We start from the raw sequence: 15032 nt of genomic DNA, 5'->3' as shown, positions 1-15032 counted from the left end.
AGAATAAAAAACAACGCTGTCTTTTAATATTTCACTGTCCACAACCCTTTATATACATTTAATACAGTTCAGTAGTAGCTTTTACATACTCCTCAATAAAACATGAATTATTTGCTATTGACAAGTCAAATTTTTGCATTAAAAACATTTTCTTTTATCAATTAATCAGTCGCTGGAATTCCACATCTTCTAAATTGTGAGGATTTTCTGATTTTCTTTGTTGTAGTAAAAAAAACATTGGGTTTTGAACTATTTGTCAGGTCAAACAAGCAATGAGATACTGTCCTTCTGTGGGAAATTGTGATGAGCATTTTGCACTATTTCCTGAGATTTTATCGACCAAATGATGAATCAGTTGGTGGACTAAAATAAAGGTCAGGTTATTCAATAATGAAAACAATCGTTTATTGCAGCCCTATTGTTTTTTAAATTGCTTGTTCTCCAGTTGATTTGCTTCCAGTGAAGTAATAGCAAAACCACACATTTATAGACAGGACAGTAAGTACTTGCATAACAAACTCGTAGAGCTGTCATACAAAAGCAGCCAACAAAATGTGAGTTTTCGTTGCTTGGCAACCAAAGATCCTGGGACTATGTTATTGCCAAAGAAAAGGAAACACAATCAGATTTGTGTGGTTGTTGGATCCTTTTCCTGTCATGAAGCAGCTTGCCTTATCTGTAAGGAAGCTATTTCTGATCCTGGCAGCTTTAAGTGATAAACTTCATCTCGTGATGCACCTTTTCCTGTTGGAAGCAGTGGTTTCACCCGATAATAAGTAATGCTAAATATCACAAGGCACAGCATTTTCCAAAACATTCCCAATAACAAAATAGGTCTTAATTTATGACTTAAGGAAGACAAATGCAATTTTTAGGCACCATTATGTAGAAGCTAGATGCTAACAATAACATCTAGTCTCTACATGTCCAGAATCAGAAAAAGAACCCAAATAATTTCTTCCGAGAATCTTTCTGCTGATGTTTCCATTCTGTTTTATCACACTCTGATTCATTCGTGTCACAGTCTTATCAGTCAGTTCTTCTTTATTCCAGACGAGCTCCTCTGGCTCCAGTAGCCGTCACGTGACACACCTCCACATCAGCCCCCAGTTTCTGCAGCTCATCCAGCCAGATCTGTTGCTTCTGGGACAGCCGGTCATTGGGCCCCTTCACCTCCACCAGCTAAAACAACAAGACACACCACACTTAAAAAATAAATAAATCAGGCACCACAGAATGTCTGAATGCATGAAAACAACCCAAAAATTAAAAGCCAAGATGTGATGTGATCTCACCTTGTAGCTGTTGTTGGAGGAGTTCCACACCACCAGGTCAGGCAAACCTCCACGGCAGTGCCTGTAGTCTTTTGCCATCCGAGCTATTACTCCTCCTAAGAAGGCTCCACCCAGGCATGAAACAAGAGACTGCAAATACAGGTGCTAAATGTGATTATGATAATACCAACAATAACACATGTAAAAATTAAAAAACATGCAATCCTCGTAATTTATCATTGCATATTATCTAGGCCTAATTTGCATTTCCTGTCCCAGTGTAGCTAGACATAATATGAGAAAAAACATGACTCGCTCTGTAACATCTTTTTTTTTTTTTTCGCGGGCGGCTGTGGCTCAGGAGGTAGAGCGGTCGTCCTCCAATTGGAAGATTGGCGGTCCGATTCCCAGCTACTCCAGTCTACATGTCGATGTGTCCTTGGGCAAGACACTTAACCCCTAATTGCTCCCGTTGCTGTGCCAACTGTATGAATGCGAGTGAATGGTTAGCTTCCTCCTGATGTGCGGGTTGGCACCCTGCGTGGTAGCTGCCTGCCATCAGTGTATGAATGTGTGTGAATGGGGTGAATGAGTTGTAGTGTAAAGCGCTTTGAGTGGTCGAAAAGGCTAGAAAGGTGCTATATAAGTACATTCCATTTTCCATTTACCATTTAAAGAATGACAGTAAATACCTGAGCCTGTTGAAGAGAGGAGAAACGCTCCCAGCTGACCAATGAACACACTTTACCCTCCTGGGAGGTCCAGACATCCTCCAACATGCTATGCAGCGTCTCCACCGAAGCTTCACTCAGTAACTGTACACGGTTATCGATCGCCTCTTTTCTGTTCTCATAGAAAACGTCAGTGTAAAGGTCCAGTGGACAAGTCTGTGTGGGGAAAAGGAACATAACTTAAACTTGTACAGGTGCACTGATATTCCCTCAATACTTACAGTACATTAAGCCTATCATACCTGGTACTGATTTCGGAAAACATCTGGAATTCCCTCCATAAAAATGATGTCCCATAGCAGAATAGCAAACAATGTAGAAAATGTTGAGCCTTCTCCATGGATCCCTGTTACATAAAAAAAGACAGATTATTGTTCTGGTGATCAGAAGATACTCAAATATTTTTAATAAGAAAAGAAAATGTACCTTGATCAAAACCTTGCTTCTGGTAATGTGCTAAAGAGAGCTCTTCGACAGAGCATATCACATTAGCATTAGCACTATCTTCCCCTTCTCCATTTGCTGGAATAAGAAACCGAGATTTCCCCATGCCCCATTCATGAGGAAACAGCTGTCCTCGGATGGTCACCTGCAGATAAAAGGTAGGTGGGAAGGACGGAAATAATACATATTTTACTTTACATAAATCTACATACTCAAATACAGCATAAAACTTACATGTTTGACATCTTGGACTTTGATAGTAGGCAGGTCTCTGAGTTGTAGACGGTACTTCTTGCAGCTAGCAGACTCTTTCATCCTAACAGCTCTCTGATGGAGGGACAGCTTATGTCCTGTTCGCACCAGAGGGTCTAATAGTCCGTCTCTGATAGCACAAATAGCCTAGGAGCAACAGGAAAAGACAAATGAAAACACATTGGCTGTTAATGAGCACAGTGTCACACTAAAAGATGATTAATGAAAATGTATCAAACAGGTGAATGAAACCAAAGATAGAAGTACTGACTTGTTCAGGTTTTTTGAGGTGCTGCTGAAGGTTTAGTGCGAGTCTGTCCCACCATCGCCCTCGGCTGTCTGGACAGTAAACTGACTGCAATAATAAGGACCGCAGCTCCTCAACTGCTTCCTGCAACAACAACAAAAGAACAATTTAAAAATATGACATAAGATTACAAATATCCTCAAAACATAACAGCAGGAAAAGTGCCAGCAAACCTCATATTGACGTAGCCTCTGCAAGATCTCCACTCCTCTGGATAAGATACGCGTGTAGGCCCATCCTGTGGTGAAGCTGCGTAGGAACACCGGCAGCTCTTTCTGATGACTACCCAACGCAGTGATAATGTTAGCAATAAAACAATCACAAGGGAGTGTGTCTGTGAACAAAGTAAATAGACTGATGAGTTCCTCACCTGAGGTCATGGTTTTGCCTTAACTCTTGCCAGGCATTTTTGGCAGCTGTGTAAAGCTCCAGCGCCTCGTCCCACTGGCCTGCCTGCATAGCTGAGATCACCTCTTGCAGAGCTCGCATGGATGCTTCATATCTGGCATGAAGTATAAAGCCATGAGTATTTAATCTTGCCTTATCCCGCTTAAACAAAATACAATAAACTCAGTTTGCAAACACCTCACCTGATAAGGTCCTCTCTGTCCTGAAACACCTTCGCTCTGCGCTGCACTGTGTAGTCTGGGAAGGCCAGACGTCCTGAGTTGACCAGCAGGATGGTGAAAAGCTGGTTCTGTCCACCGCCTGCTGTCTCCTCTTCATCCATTGTGTCCGTCAGAGAAAAGAGTAGAAGGATGCGAGAGAAAACAGCCCGAGGGCCGCGACACAGACGCACACAGGAACCTGCGAGCTGCTTCGCCCTTTAAGATCAGAGAGGAGGGCAGGTGAGAGCAGTACAGAAATACAAATACTGTGAATAAGAAAATGTAGCAGATAAATTTACCTTTTGAGGATGACAGTCCCAATGTTGTTTTGAGCAGAGGTCGGAGAGAAGAAGGACTTTTGCTTGCTCAGACGGAGAAGCCCGTCCAGTAGCTGCTGTTTCTGTGTACCAGAATTACCCAGATGGAAGGTCTTAGCCAGAGTTTTGAGTTCAGGGGCTGGCAGGAGATCCAGAGCCTCTCCTAGGTCCTGAAGGTCATTCTCTTTCATATAAAAAGAACATTTTCATGTGTGGGCATAAAAAACAACATAAAAATGTATATATTTGGGGCAATCTGGTGTTTAGACACTCCTTGTACCATCCACACTACTTCAACAGTTATATTTCAGGAGATGTGAAGTATCCAAAACTTTCTTTTATAGCTACAAGTGTAAGAATGTTAACCAACTTAAATCATAATTAACCTCATTTACACCAATTATAGCAAACAATTATAAATACATATAAATCATTCACCTGTCTGTAGAAAACCACCCTGAACCAGCTCTTGAGCAACAGGCCCCAAATCACTGCATATCTCTTCATAATCCAGTTTATTAACTTGGAGCCACTTCAGTTTCCTCTGAAACAGTCTCACATAGAGCTTCTGCCCTTTGACTGTGAGAGGAAAAAAACACATGAAAGTGATAAGGCTTTTAAAGATTTTTTAAAACTATAATGACTGAGTGATATTTAAGCATACCCGAGAGCTTCTCAAATGCATGTACAAGTGACATATCGTCCTGGTTGAACAGCTCTCTGTCATCCTCGTTCTCCAGCACCGCATGCAGGACGGTCTGGAAATTGCGTAGGTAGTAGGGCAGTCGTTGCGGAGGAGAGCTGTCTGTTTTCTCAGCATCAGACTCTGACAGCAACTCACTGCTGATCAACGCAGCATTCTTCTTATATGTTTCCTCTGAACTGAAAAGAGGGTCATGAGTAATGGTAGAGGGTTCCTCAGTTTTATACCGGTCTATATCAGGCGTCTCTACTGTGGCTTCACCTGACGACACCGTTTCTGTCTCTCTGCTGCTTCTGTCATATTTAGCTTTCTTTGTGACCTTAGACTTAGAAGGTGTTGCTTTTTTTCTCTTTGCTAGTTTGGAGGAAGAAGAGAGCAAACTTAGAGTAGCCGGTTTTTGGACAGTCTTTGGTTCAGATGGTTTTTCTAAACATGACAGATTTGCTGCTGGGGTCTCAGGACTGGACGACGTCAGGTCAATGACTGTTACAGAGTCACTTTTGTCCTCTAAAGTCTCAACCAGAAGATTTTCTTTCTGTGAGCTGTTAAGAGCCTCCGAAGGATCTTCCTCCTTGTCAGGATGAGTTGGTGCATGTTTATCCTCAGTCACCATCCTCTCAGGTGTCTTATGATGTTTCCTCGATAACTTAGAGGAAAGACTTCCCAGGTTAATTGTTCTAACTACAGTCTTGCTGCTTATCTCCCGTGGCACCTGCTGAGAGTTGCTCTTTTTGAAATAAGGACTGGTCTGGCTTTCTTTCACCTCTTCTTCTTTCTTTGGAGCCATCTCAGGGGACTTTGGGGGAGTCCTTCTGGGTCTGGGTGACAACTGGACGCTTTGTACGACACTATTGCTTGCTGAGGCGGCATTGCTGTCTCCTCTCTCAAAGCTCTGACATTGCAAATCAATGTGCTCATTAATCTTGAATCTGGGTACCAGCTGGCCGCAAAGAGGGCAGGCCAGTTTAGACGGCTGCGGGCTGCTGAAGAAAGAGGTGATGGGAGTCGGAGTGGTGTTGGTCCCAGTTTTAACATTACCTTTCTTCTTGCTCTTGGACAACGATAAACTTCGCTTGAGTTTGTCGGCCATGGCTGCAGTGGCTTGTTCGGCTAACCTAAAAATCCTGATTTAGCTCAGAAAACGGTGACACATTTGTTGCTCGTGCTGATTCATATGTGCATTTGAAGAAAGAAAAAAACACTAAAAGAGCTAAAAGGAAAGCTGTCAGTGGATCCATACATCAGAAAACAGCAGCAGGAGGAGCAGCATTTTGATCACAGAGGAGCTGCATGACAACAATCCCGCTTCACAGGCTGAAGCAGCAGAGCGACGAGCGCATATTAGGGTGTAGTAATCGATCACAATTACATCGAACTGCTGAAAATATATAACTTAATATATTTATATATTTTAAAAAGAAATGGGCTGAATGAGAAGTATTTATGTGCTAAATAGTTAAATTAGCTAAGCAATAACATTATAAATAATTGCTATAACCCTTATTAGACTGCATTGCTCAGTGACACCTTTGTGCATTGTTTTAAATTGTTATTACATTATTGTTTTCAGCACTTTAAAAGTAAAATTATAATTTATAGGTGTGTTATTTTTGTGTACGCAATTGCACTCATTTTATTTAAACCTCCACAGGGTGTTTTTTGGGGGAGCGGAGCTGGCAGTGAGCACATGATGGAGGGTGTATTTTCTACACAGGTTCCTGGGCTGCTGTGCGGCTTTTATTCAAAAATCACCATTCCGGAGAGCAATCTGATCTGATCAGCACACGGGCATTTTAAAAAAGGAGCACCGTCGACAGGACTGATGGTGGTAAGTGCCACTCAGCGCACACCTATGCATGCATGTTTAAATGAATAGTATATAGATGGATGTGGGCCTATTCTGCTTGCGATAACAGGGATGGAGACAATGCTGAATGTGCTCCTCTGGTACAACATCAGCCCATAAATTGGATGTAAGCGTGGTGCAGTCTATGCTTTGAATCAAGGTCGATGTGAATTGCGGCAGCAGGATAATATGATGCTTCCAGATTGTAAAACCAGCAGAGTGTGTGCAGGGACTCAGCTCCATTACTGTGAGCAATATGCGCAGGAAAACCATATATCCGATTATCTTATTGATATTTAGGCTGATGGGAATGCGGCGTCCACTTGTGGGGAAACCGGAGCAACCACAACAACCACCCCTGCAGCTGCGGCAAAAGTTCAGCGTAATGGGTTTTAAAAATACCACCACAAATACGCCAAGGGCAGGGCAGAAATGCTTATATTGAATGCTGATCATCAATTCAACACTAGTGAGCCCTCGTTTGTTTTTAATTAGCAGTTCAGCACCATGGAGAGGTCATGGTTTGCTCCGCGTGTTGTATGCGTGTTGCCAGTGATCAGGGAGGATTAGGTTTTTGTACTCATAATGCCATAATCTCAGTTACATTATCATCTGATCAACACCGTGAACGACTGGGATTTGTTGTGTTTAGTGTGTTAAACCTAAATCTTTTCCAGAAGCTTCAGACCAAATCAAACTGTTTCCCATTTCAGCTCCAGTGAACATGCCTCATGTTTTGCGGAGGGTGTTGATTTATACATTTGGACTAGGCAGGAATCAGCCCACTGTGCTCAATGTGATTGCTTCAATATTTGTATAATTTAGTGCCTATCAGTGATAAAGCCTTTATTGCCAAACTGAGAACGCCATCAACACAATTTAAGGGGTATTTGGCCCTGTTTTCCTGTTAAAAAATATGATAAAGATGATAATAGATTTCAATTGACTCTGCTACAGATCCTTTAAAAAAACAAAAATCAGTCACTGTATTGATCCCCTGAAGAAAAATATGAATTTTAATTTTAATTTTGCTGAGCTTTTGTATGTTTCTGTATGTTTGTAGTACTGTAGGGCAGCAACTAACACATATTTCTATTATCAGTTCATGTGTACATTATTTTTATATCGATTCACAGTTTGGTCTCTAGATTGGCAGAAAATAGTAAAAAATGCTCATCACATTTTTTCACCACCCGCAATGTAACAAATTGAAATTGAAAATGAAATTGCTTGTTTTGCCTGACCATCAGTCCAAAACTCAAATAATTGTCATAAAATATTGGTAGGATGAAAAATATTGACATTTGAGCGGCTGAAACGAGAATTTGAACAATTACAAATAAAGATAATGATTTAACAGATTATGAACGTAGATGCTGACTGATTGTCACTTGACTTATCAATATATCATTTAAGCTCTATTGTACTGTATGATTATAAGTTTGAATAAGTGTAGCAGTCTTCATTGGTCTTTTTAATTGTTGTTTGGCCCCTTAAACTGCTGAAAAATCATGAAAGAGACATAAAAGAGTGCAAACAAATACGTTTCACAAACTTTTTTATTGTCGTTACCTGTTTATTTGCCAATACATACATTGACATGTTGTGCTATAGTCATCCATTTGGGGATGCTATTCAGATGTCAGAAGAATGATGTACTATCACACAAACAGTTTCATCAGTGGACATATGTCATGGGTCATACATCACACTAACCACATAATATAATATTTCAGGGATGAAATTGTGTGAGGGGGTGTATTTCAAGGGGAAAATGTAACAATGATTTTACAGAAAAAAGACAAAACTATTGCATGCTACTGCTCTGGTTTTGCTGCAGCTTTCCTGTTCTGTGGGACATCAAGACCAAATTAGAGAAGACACAACAAAGCAAGATGACAGATAACAAAATAACATCAGCAGACACCAGACAAAAGGACTGAGATGATGCATGTGGGTGTTAGATGGAGTAAAAGTAATGGATGGATATACTATTTTGTGACTTTAATAAGTAGCTACTGCTTGTGCTTGAAGTCGGGATTGTTTCTAAGTATGAAAGAGACATTTGCTCTCATACAATTAGAGATTTAATTCCAAATTTTAAGTGTAGTCAAGTAATATTTGACCAGAAGTTATTTAAATCAGGTACTTTGATACACGGTCGCCCATAAAGTTAGAATAATTTTGTTTTTCAGACACATTCCTCTTTTTATTTTCTATTTATACACATCAGTAATCACCTTTGACCAGGTGCAATGAGATTGATCAATACAATTTTGAGAATATATACACTTTATCTATCAATAATCAAATCATATTTTCACAATCATTTCATGGAAAGAGATAAAAAAATATTTTATTCCAACTTTATGGGTGACCATGTACATTTGCTCATAATGTGTTACTGTGTTGTATCTAGAAGTGGTTATTTTGGAGCTAAAACCAATGGATAACATGAGATCTGTTTTAAACACACTACTAATATTCCCCTATAGTATAAGAAAAACAGCAGTAGGAGATTGGTGAGAGGACTAATGACGATGTGCTGTTGAAAATACCAAGTGAAAATGTACAGAGAGCATAATGCAGGCATTTCAAAAATCTAATTTTGGTTATCTATTAATGTTCACAGGGTTGAGAGTAGTGGGATTGCAGGGCCAGTAATGGCTCATGGAAAGAGGCCAGGAACCATCTCCAAAATATTGGCTCCCAGCCCTCCACCGTGCCCTGGTCCAGGACTCACAGACAGCCAAGAAGAGCACACAGGTTTAGTGAGGGAGGTATCAGCGCAACCACTGTGTACCTTGAAGGATGGTAACAATGACCAGCTGATTCCTCCTGCTCCTGCAAACCACTGTTACACGAATTGCGACCCTCGTCGAGAGGACATGGAGGACACCTGCTCTGAGTACGACAACGTGGGCTCTGATGTTGAGCAGGACTATGATGAGGTCCTGCATTTAAACAGGGATGGCGTCATGGACACGAGGTATTACAAGCAGTACTGTCCTGAGGATGGTGGTTATATAAAGCATGCAGTAGGTGATAATATTAATGAGAGCAGCAGTGCCATTGACCAGTTCACTCCCAGGCCTCGTCATAGCACAGAAATATGCGAGGGATCACAATCAGATGCTAAGCCTCACAAGACAGGCCATCGGTTTAGGTCGCATTGCACCCCCATTGCTGCAGATGAAGCAGAGGGGGAAGTGGAAAAGGGCCAGGAGAACAGGTTCTTCTTTAGTGATGGGGATGAGATAGAAGAGGTGCTGGATGGGGCCAAATTTATAGAGGATTTAGAGGAGACAGAGAACACTGTTCAAACGCAGGCTAGCCTTTATCAAGACAATGAGAATGAAAGAATTAGAAAGGGAGGTGATGAAAAGGAAAGAGAAGATGACCCTCGAATCACAAGAAACTATAATATCCCAGTAGTCAGTAAGAAGTGTGAGCCGTCTCACGTGGGTTCAAAGGAGAAGGAGAGGCAGGGTAAAGGACGAGGAAGAAGGGGCACAGGACAGGACATTGAGCATGTTGTCTCTGGAATCAAAGGATGCACGACCAACAGCGCTGAACAGCGTCCAAAGACATCGTCAAAGGACTACAAAAAGGTTGCTGTGCGGACCAAAGCTAGACCTAGTTCCAGTAAGCAACATCCTCTTCCACCGCCTCGTCATTCCCATGCTCAGTCACCTGCCGACACACAGAAGGCCCAGCCTCGTAGAGAGACTCCTCCTGTTCCCAGACCCAGTCCCCCTGCTAACAGCCAGGAGAGCGATCCCAGGGTTATCGAACCATCCCTGGCTCCTGATCACACTCCAGAGCAACAAAGGGAGCCTCCCGAAGAGAGGCAGAGACAGCCAGAAAAACCCCAGCAGGTAACCATCGCCAATGGGGCAGGTCTTTGTCAGATCTCGTCCCCTGTGGCTTATGTTTGTTTGTGTTTCTGCACAACCTGCCATCACCGTGCCCTAAAGTGAATTAAGGATGATTTCAATTACATGCTTTGCTACAAATAGTATTTGTAGCGTTTTCGTCTTTGGCTTATTATCTACTCAGTACAACAAGAAATATTTCAAACAAGACTTCCCAAGTTAAAGTAGCTGTTTGTGTACAGCAGGGTGAGAAACAAAGCAAAGCTGTGATGCCTGAGAATGTGCCAGAGCAGCCGAGGAGGCCTCAATGTCCAGAGCTCGTCCCTGCAGAGGAGAGCAATACTCCCAAGGTAAAGACTTATTACACAACAAGAGGTTTCAGCCAAGATATCTATTTTTGAACCACAACCACATTATGAACCACTATATGGTTTTGGCTAATTTTAGAAATGTATGCTTTTGTAACGGTTATGCATGGGCCACCATACCCACGAATAATTGCTGCAATGATTAATATGGTTAATATACTGTAGTATATTCTCTTGAGTATTAATGATGTAAAATGATTGTCCTTGAAGTCTAACTAAAATATCAATTTGTTTAAAGAAAACACAGGAAGCTGCTTCTTTCCCCAGCTTTGAGGACGGTAATTATTGCAGAATATTTTTACAATTATCAGTTCTCACCATTATTTACACATTTTAATGTCTTACAACAAGAGCTGTTTGTTATGCTGAAAAGTCCCAGGTCCCTGTGAGCCAGAAGATCTCATTGATGGGATCATCTTTGCTGCTAACTACCTTGGCTGCACTCAGGTGTTGTCTGATAAGAATCCCTCCAAGTCTGTCCGCATGTCCCAGGCCCATGAAGCTGTCAGTCATATCAAGGTAATCTGCCTCTTTAGTAAGATGGTCATTAACATCCATTGATTTGTTTTTATAAATATTTAAATCTGCCAGGGAGGTTATTGTATGCTGTCTTCCTGTCTGCGTATCACAAAACAAAGGAAAAGCTTTAAAAGGAATTTCACAAACATATTGGCTTTGGCTCAAGGAGAAATTGATTACATTTTGTTGGTGATCTGAATCTGGGACTTTTTCCAAAAGATAAGTTGCCTTTTAAGCTTTAGCTATCGAACTAACACAGATAGAGACTTGATTCCTAATCCTAAGGGCATGTTTGCTGGGCATGTTCGAGAAATTGAAATGAAAGACTTTGAGTATAGCAGCAAGCTACTTGTCCATCTCTGTCAAAAGCTTGTTCTCTCAAAGTGCCTTTTACTGTGGTTTTAATGATTGGATTGAATCTATAACAGTGTGTACCTGTTTGCCAACTGACCTATTTGTGAGGGGTTACCTGCTGCATTTACGTTCCTTACCACGGGGTGGAGCTGTTGCATGACTTTTTTCACTCTCCTCCCCATGTTGATAATGAATTGAAAGGTTTCATTGTGAGATTAAAGTACCCTCAAAAGTACAGGCATATTAAATGTCTGACTCAAACAATTTATTTATTTCAAAGAGCCAAGATGAAGACTCTCAAATGATGACTGAAGTGGACCTGTTTATCTCCACTAAAGCTGTCAAAGTGCTCAATGCTGACACACAGGTTAGTAACTCTCAGATGTCTTTGTTGGATCAGCTCTCCTTCTGTGTTTGATCATCTTTTGAATCTATTTTCAGACATAAGGAGCATTGATTGTCTTTCTTTTTGCTCCCCACAGGAGACAATGATGGACAGCGCCTTACGTACTATCTCTTATATTGCTGACATTGGCAGTATTGTGGTTCTGATGGCACGGAGGCGCATGTCTCAGGCGTCATCAGAGGATTTCTCAGAATCTCCCGTGTCTACCAGTGAAGGGAAGAGTCAGTACAGGATGATCTGCTATGTCTTTGAGTCAGAGGATGTAAGTGTTTGCAGCTTAACTGCCCATACAATTTTATTTTTGAGCTTATACCTAAGTTTTGTTTTAGATATTTGCTCCGTGTTACTGAATTCATTGTGATCTTTCTCACCTCCTGGCTCTTGTCAACTGGGATAGCCTTTCTGCTGAGTAGTTTTCCCCAAACGCTCCCCTTCCCACAGGCGCAGCTCATTGCACAGTCCATCGGTCAGGCTTTTAGCGTGGCCTACAGAGAATTCCTGCGAGCCAATGGCATCAACCCGACAGACTTGAGCCAGAAACAATACAGTGACATCATCAACTCCCAGGAAATGTACCACGATGACCTCGTCCATTTCTCAAACTCAGACAACTGTAAAGAGGTGTGCCACTTTTTATTCGCCGCAGGTCAAATGTAGATGATGACAGATTCATTTCCTATAACATAAATGGCAGTAGGAGAATTTCACAAACCTTTTAAACTTTAAATGTGCTGAGGATGATTCAAAGGAAGAGTGTAAGCACAGTTTCTGTGTTCCAGCTGTATGTGGAGAAGCAGAAAGGGGAAAGCCTCGGTGTGGTGATTGTTGAGTCCGGCTGGGGCTCCATTCTACCCACCGTCATCCTGGCCAGCATGCTGAATAGCGGGCCTGCAGCTCGCTCTGGTAAACTCAGTGTTGGGGACCAGATTATGTCCATCAATGACACCAGCCTGGTTGGGCTGCCGCTTGCCACCTGCCAGGGTATCATCAAGGTATGTAGCGTATGAAACATTGTGTTTGGCACAGTTGCTTCACAACAAAAAAGTTTTTTTCTATGTATGATTTTCTGGCCAAACTGCAAAGACAAGGAAACTCCAAATTGCTTGTAGGTATGGATTTGAGTGTCTTTGCATTTTTTGTAAAATGTGTGATGGATTGGTGACCTCCTCAAGGTGTCTCCCTGATTCCTGCATACTGAGAGACTCCAGCCTTTAATCACCCTAAAAAGGATTAGGTGGATAGACAAGAGAGATAAATCAAAGCACGCTGGATTGAATTATTTAACAACACTCTAAAAGAGTTATTTCATCCACACAATCGTGCAATTACACACAGAAACACCACCTAAGGTCTTAACTACACATTAAAATGACAATTGTCTCTCAATCTCGATTTACGCTGCCATTAAGTGGCATGTGAAGAAACCACTCAGCCAACAAGACGCTCCCTCTTATGTTTTTTTAAATATATATTTCAGGGTCTAAAGAATCAGTTGAAGGTAAAGCTGAGTATCGTGAGCTGCCCTCCTGTCACCACTGTCCTTATCAAGAGGCCTGATCTCAAGTTCCAGCTTGGCTTCAGTGTGCAGAACGGCATTGTGAGTAAGCCCTATGAAGCAAAAGTGTCACTGTGTCTTAATGAGTGAGAGCTGTGCATATGTACTGTGTAGTTTCTGTAAAAATAATGTGTACAAATGGATAATCTTTTATTGGGCAACGTCATTTTCACATTCTCAGATCTGCAGTCTGATGCGGGGCGGCATTGCTGAGCGAGGTGGTGTTCGTGTTGGACACAGAATCATTGAAATAAATGGTCAGAGTGTGGTTGCCATGGCACATGAGAAGATTGTTCAAACCCTGTCTGTGTCAGTCGGTGAGGTAAGAACTCCTTGTGCCACAAAATGGCAATTTTCACTGATTACTGCACTGCACGAATCACTGAACCTTTTTAAAGATACACATACAGATTGGGGCAGTTTGAACAGTTTGCATACATACAGTACTACAGCATGCTATTAATCAATAATAAAAACTAGTAATCAATCAATACAGTTAGGCAAATCCAGATGAGAAGATTAATACCACTGATATCAATAAATATGAAGCTACATAGAGGCTTATCATAAACACTAAAAACGGCTAGCCTGGTTCTGTTTAAAGCTAACAATATCCACTTAGTAGTATTTCTAAATCTTGCTAAACTTTTGTGACCCTTGGACAGGCCCAGGCTAGCTGTTTTCAGTCTTTATGCTAAGCTAACCAGCTGCTGGCACTAGTTGTAGCCCAAGGAAATAAATTTGTGCTCCAAAGTCGACAGTTTATTTTCAATATAGTTAAAAATTACTTATCTTTTAGCCAGACAAGTCTTCTCACTTGCTTTTATCAGCTATTAACATGCTGTGATTTTGTTTTTGTGTTTTGTACCCATTTTCTCCCAGTATATATTTCTATTTAACATATTATTTGTCAGCAAAGGATCCAAGATCTTTTCTGAATCTTTGGTGGCACAGAAATGGGTAAATTAGGCCTGGATTCAAGTGATGTGATTACGACTGTGCCTCTATAAATGGGCTTTTTAAGTTGACAGTGTAATTGCCCCTCCTCTCTGTGCCAGATCAACATGAAGACAATGCCTGCTGTGATGTTCAGACTGTTGACAGGACAGGAGACACCCACCTACATATAAAGACCCTGCATGGATCAGCCCACTGTAGTTCTGCATGTCTGGCTGGGCGGAGACGGTGATGGACAGATGACAGACAGGTGGCTCAGTGGGACGAGGAGAATTTATTTTTCTATCATTTTATTTTTTGGCCTCTTGTTGCAATGCTGTAAAGAACATCCAGTTCTCATTTTCAGGTTTTATCTTGAATTACATTGTCATAATGGCCTTACAATGTGAATACTCTGTCTGTAGTACTGTATGTGAGTTTCTGGTGTTGAAAAGAAGTAGCTTTAAGGTCATGATTATTTTCTTATGAAGAGATAAATTAGTACATTTATATTTTATTTAGTCATTTTTATAATGT

The 15032-nt window shown here is 41.3% G+C and overlaps 2 protein-coding genes across 2 annotated transcripts; one reads left to right on the top strand and one right to left on the bottom strand.

Moving 5' to 3' along the window:
- Nucleotides 1-27: 27 nt before the first annotated feature.
- On the bottom strand, nucleotides 28-5935 carry fan1 (FANCD2 and FANCI associated nuclease 1). The gene is made up of 13 exons (XM_062420706.1): nucleotides 4598-5935; nucleotides 4372-4512; nucleotides 3916-4117; nucleotides 3599-3832; nucleotides 3379-3510; nucleotides 3182-3290; nucleotides 2973-3092; nucleotides 2684-2848; nucleotides 2432-2594; nucleotides 2248-2351; nucleotides 1967-2161; nucleotides 1296-1424; nucleotides 28-1182 (listed from the first exon to the last, which is right to left on the bottom strand). Exons 1-13 carry the CDS (start codon nucleotides 5724-5726, stop codon nucleotides 1045-1047), a joined length of 2961 nt encoding a protein of 986 aa, XP_062276690.1. The 5' UTR covers nucleotides 5727-5935; the 3' UTR covers nucleotides 28-1044.
- Nucleotides 5936-9145: 3210 nt separating this feature from the next.
- Nucleotides 9146-14689, top strand: apba2a (amyloid beta (A4) precursor protein-binding, family A, member 2a). Its single transcript, XM_062420997.1, has 11 exons — nucleotides 9146-10360; nucleotides 10600-10707; nucleotides 10973-11003; nucleotides 11099-11244; nucleotides 11879-11965; nucleotides 12081-12266; nucleotides 12446-12625; nucleotides 12784-12996; nucleotides 13482-13601; nucleotides 13741-13881; nucleotides 14618-14689. The coding sequence occupies exons 1-11, from the start codon at nucleotides 9146-9148 to the stop codon at nucleotides 14687-14689; spliced, it is 2499 nt and encodes an 832-aa protein (XP_062276981.1).
- Nucleotides 14690-15032: the final 343 nt, after the last annotated feature.

The sequence above is a fragment of the Scomber scombrus genome, chromosome 6 (genome assembly GCF_963691925.1).
Source record: "Scomber scombrus chromosome 6, fScoSco1.1, whole genome shotgun sequence".
NCBI classification, from domain to species: domain Eukaryota; kingdom Metazoa; phylum Chordata; class Actinopteri; order Scombriformes; family Scombridae; genus Scomber; species Scomber scombrus.
The sequence above is the reverse complement of the archived record's forward strand: the minus strand, read 5'-3'. Positions and strand labels throughout refer to the sequence as shown.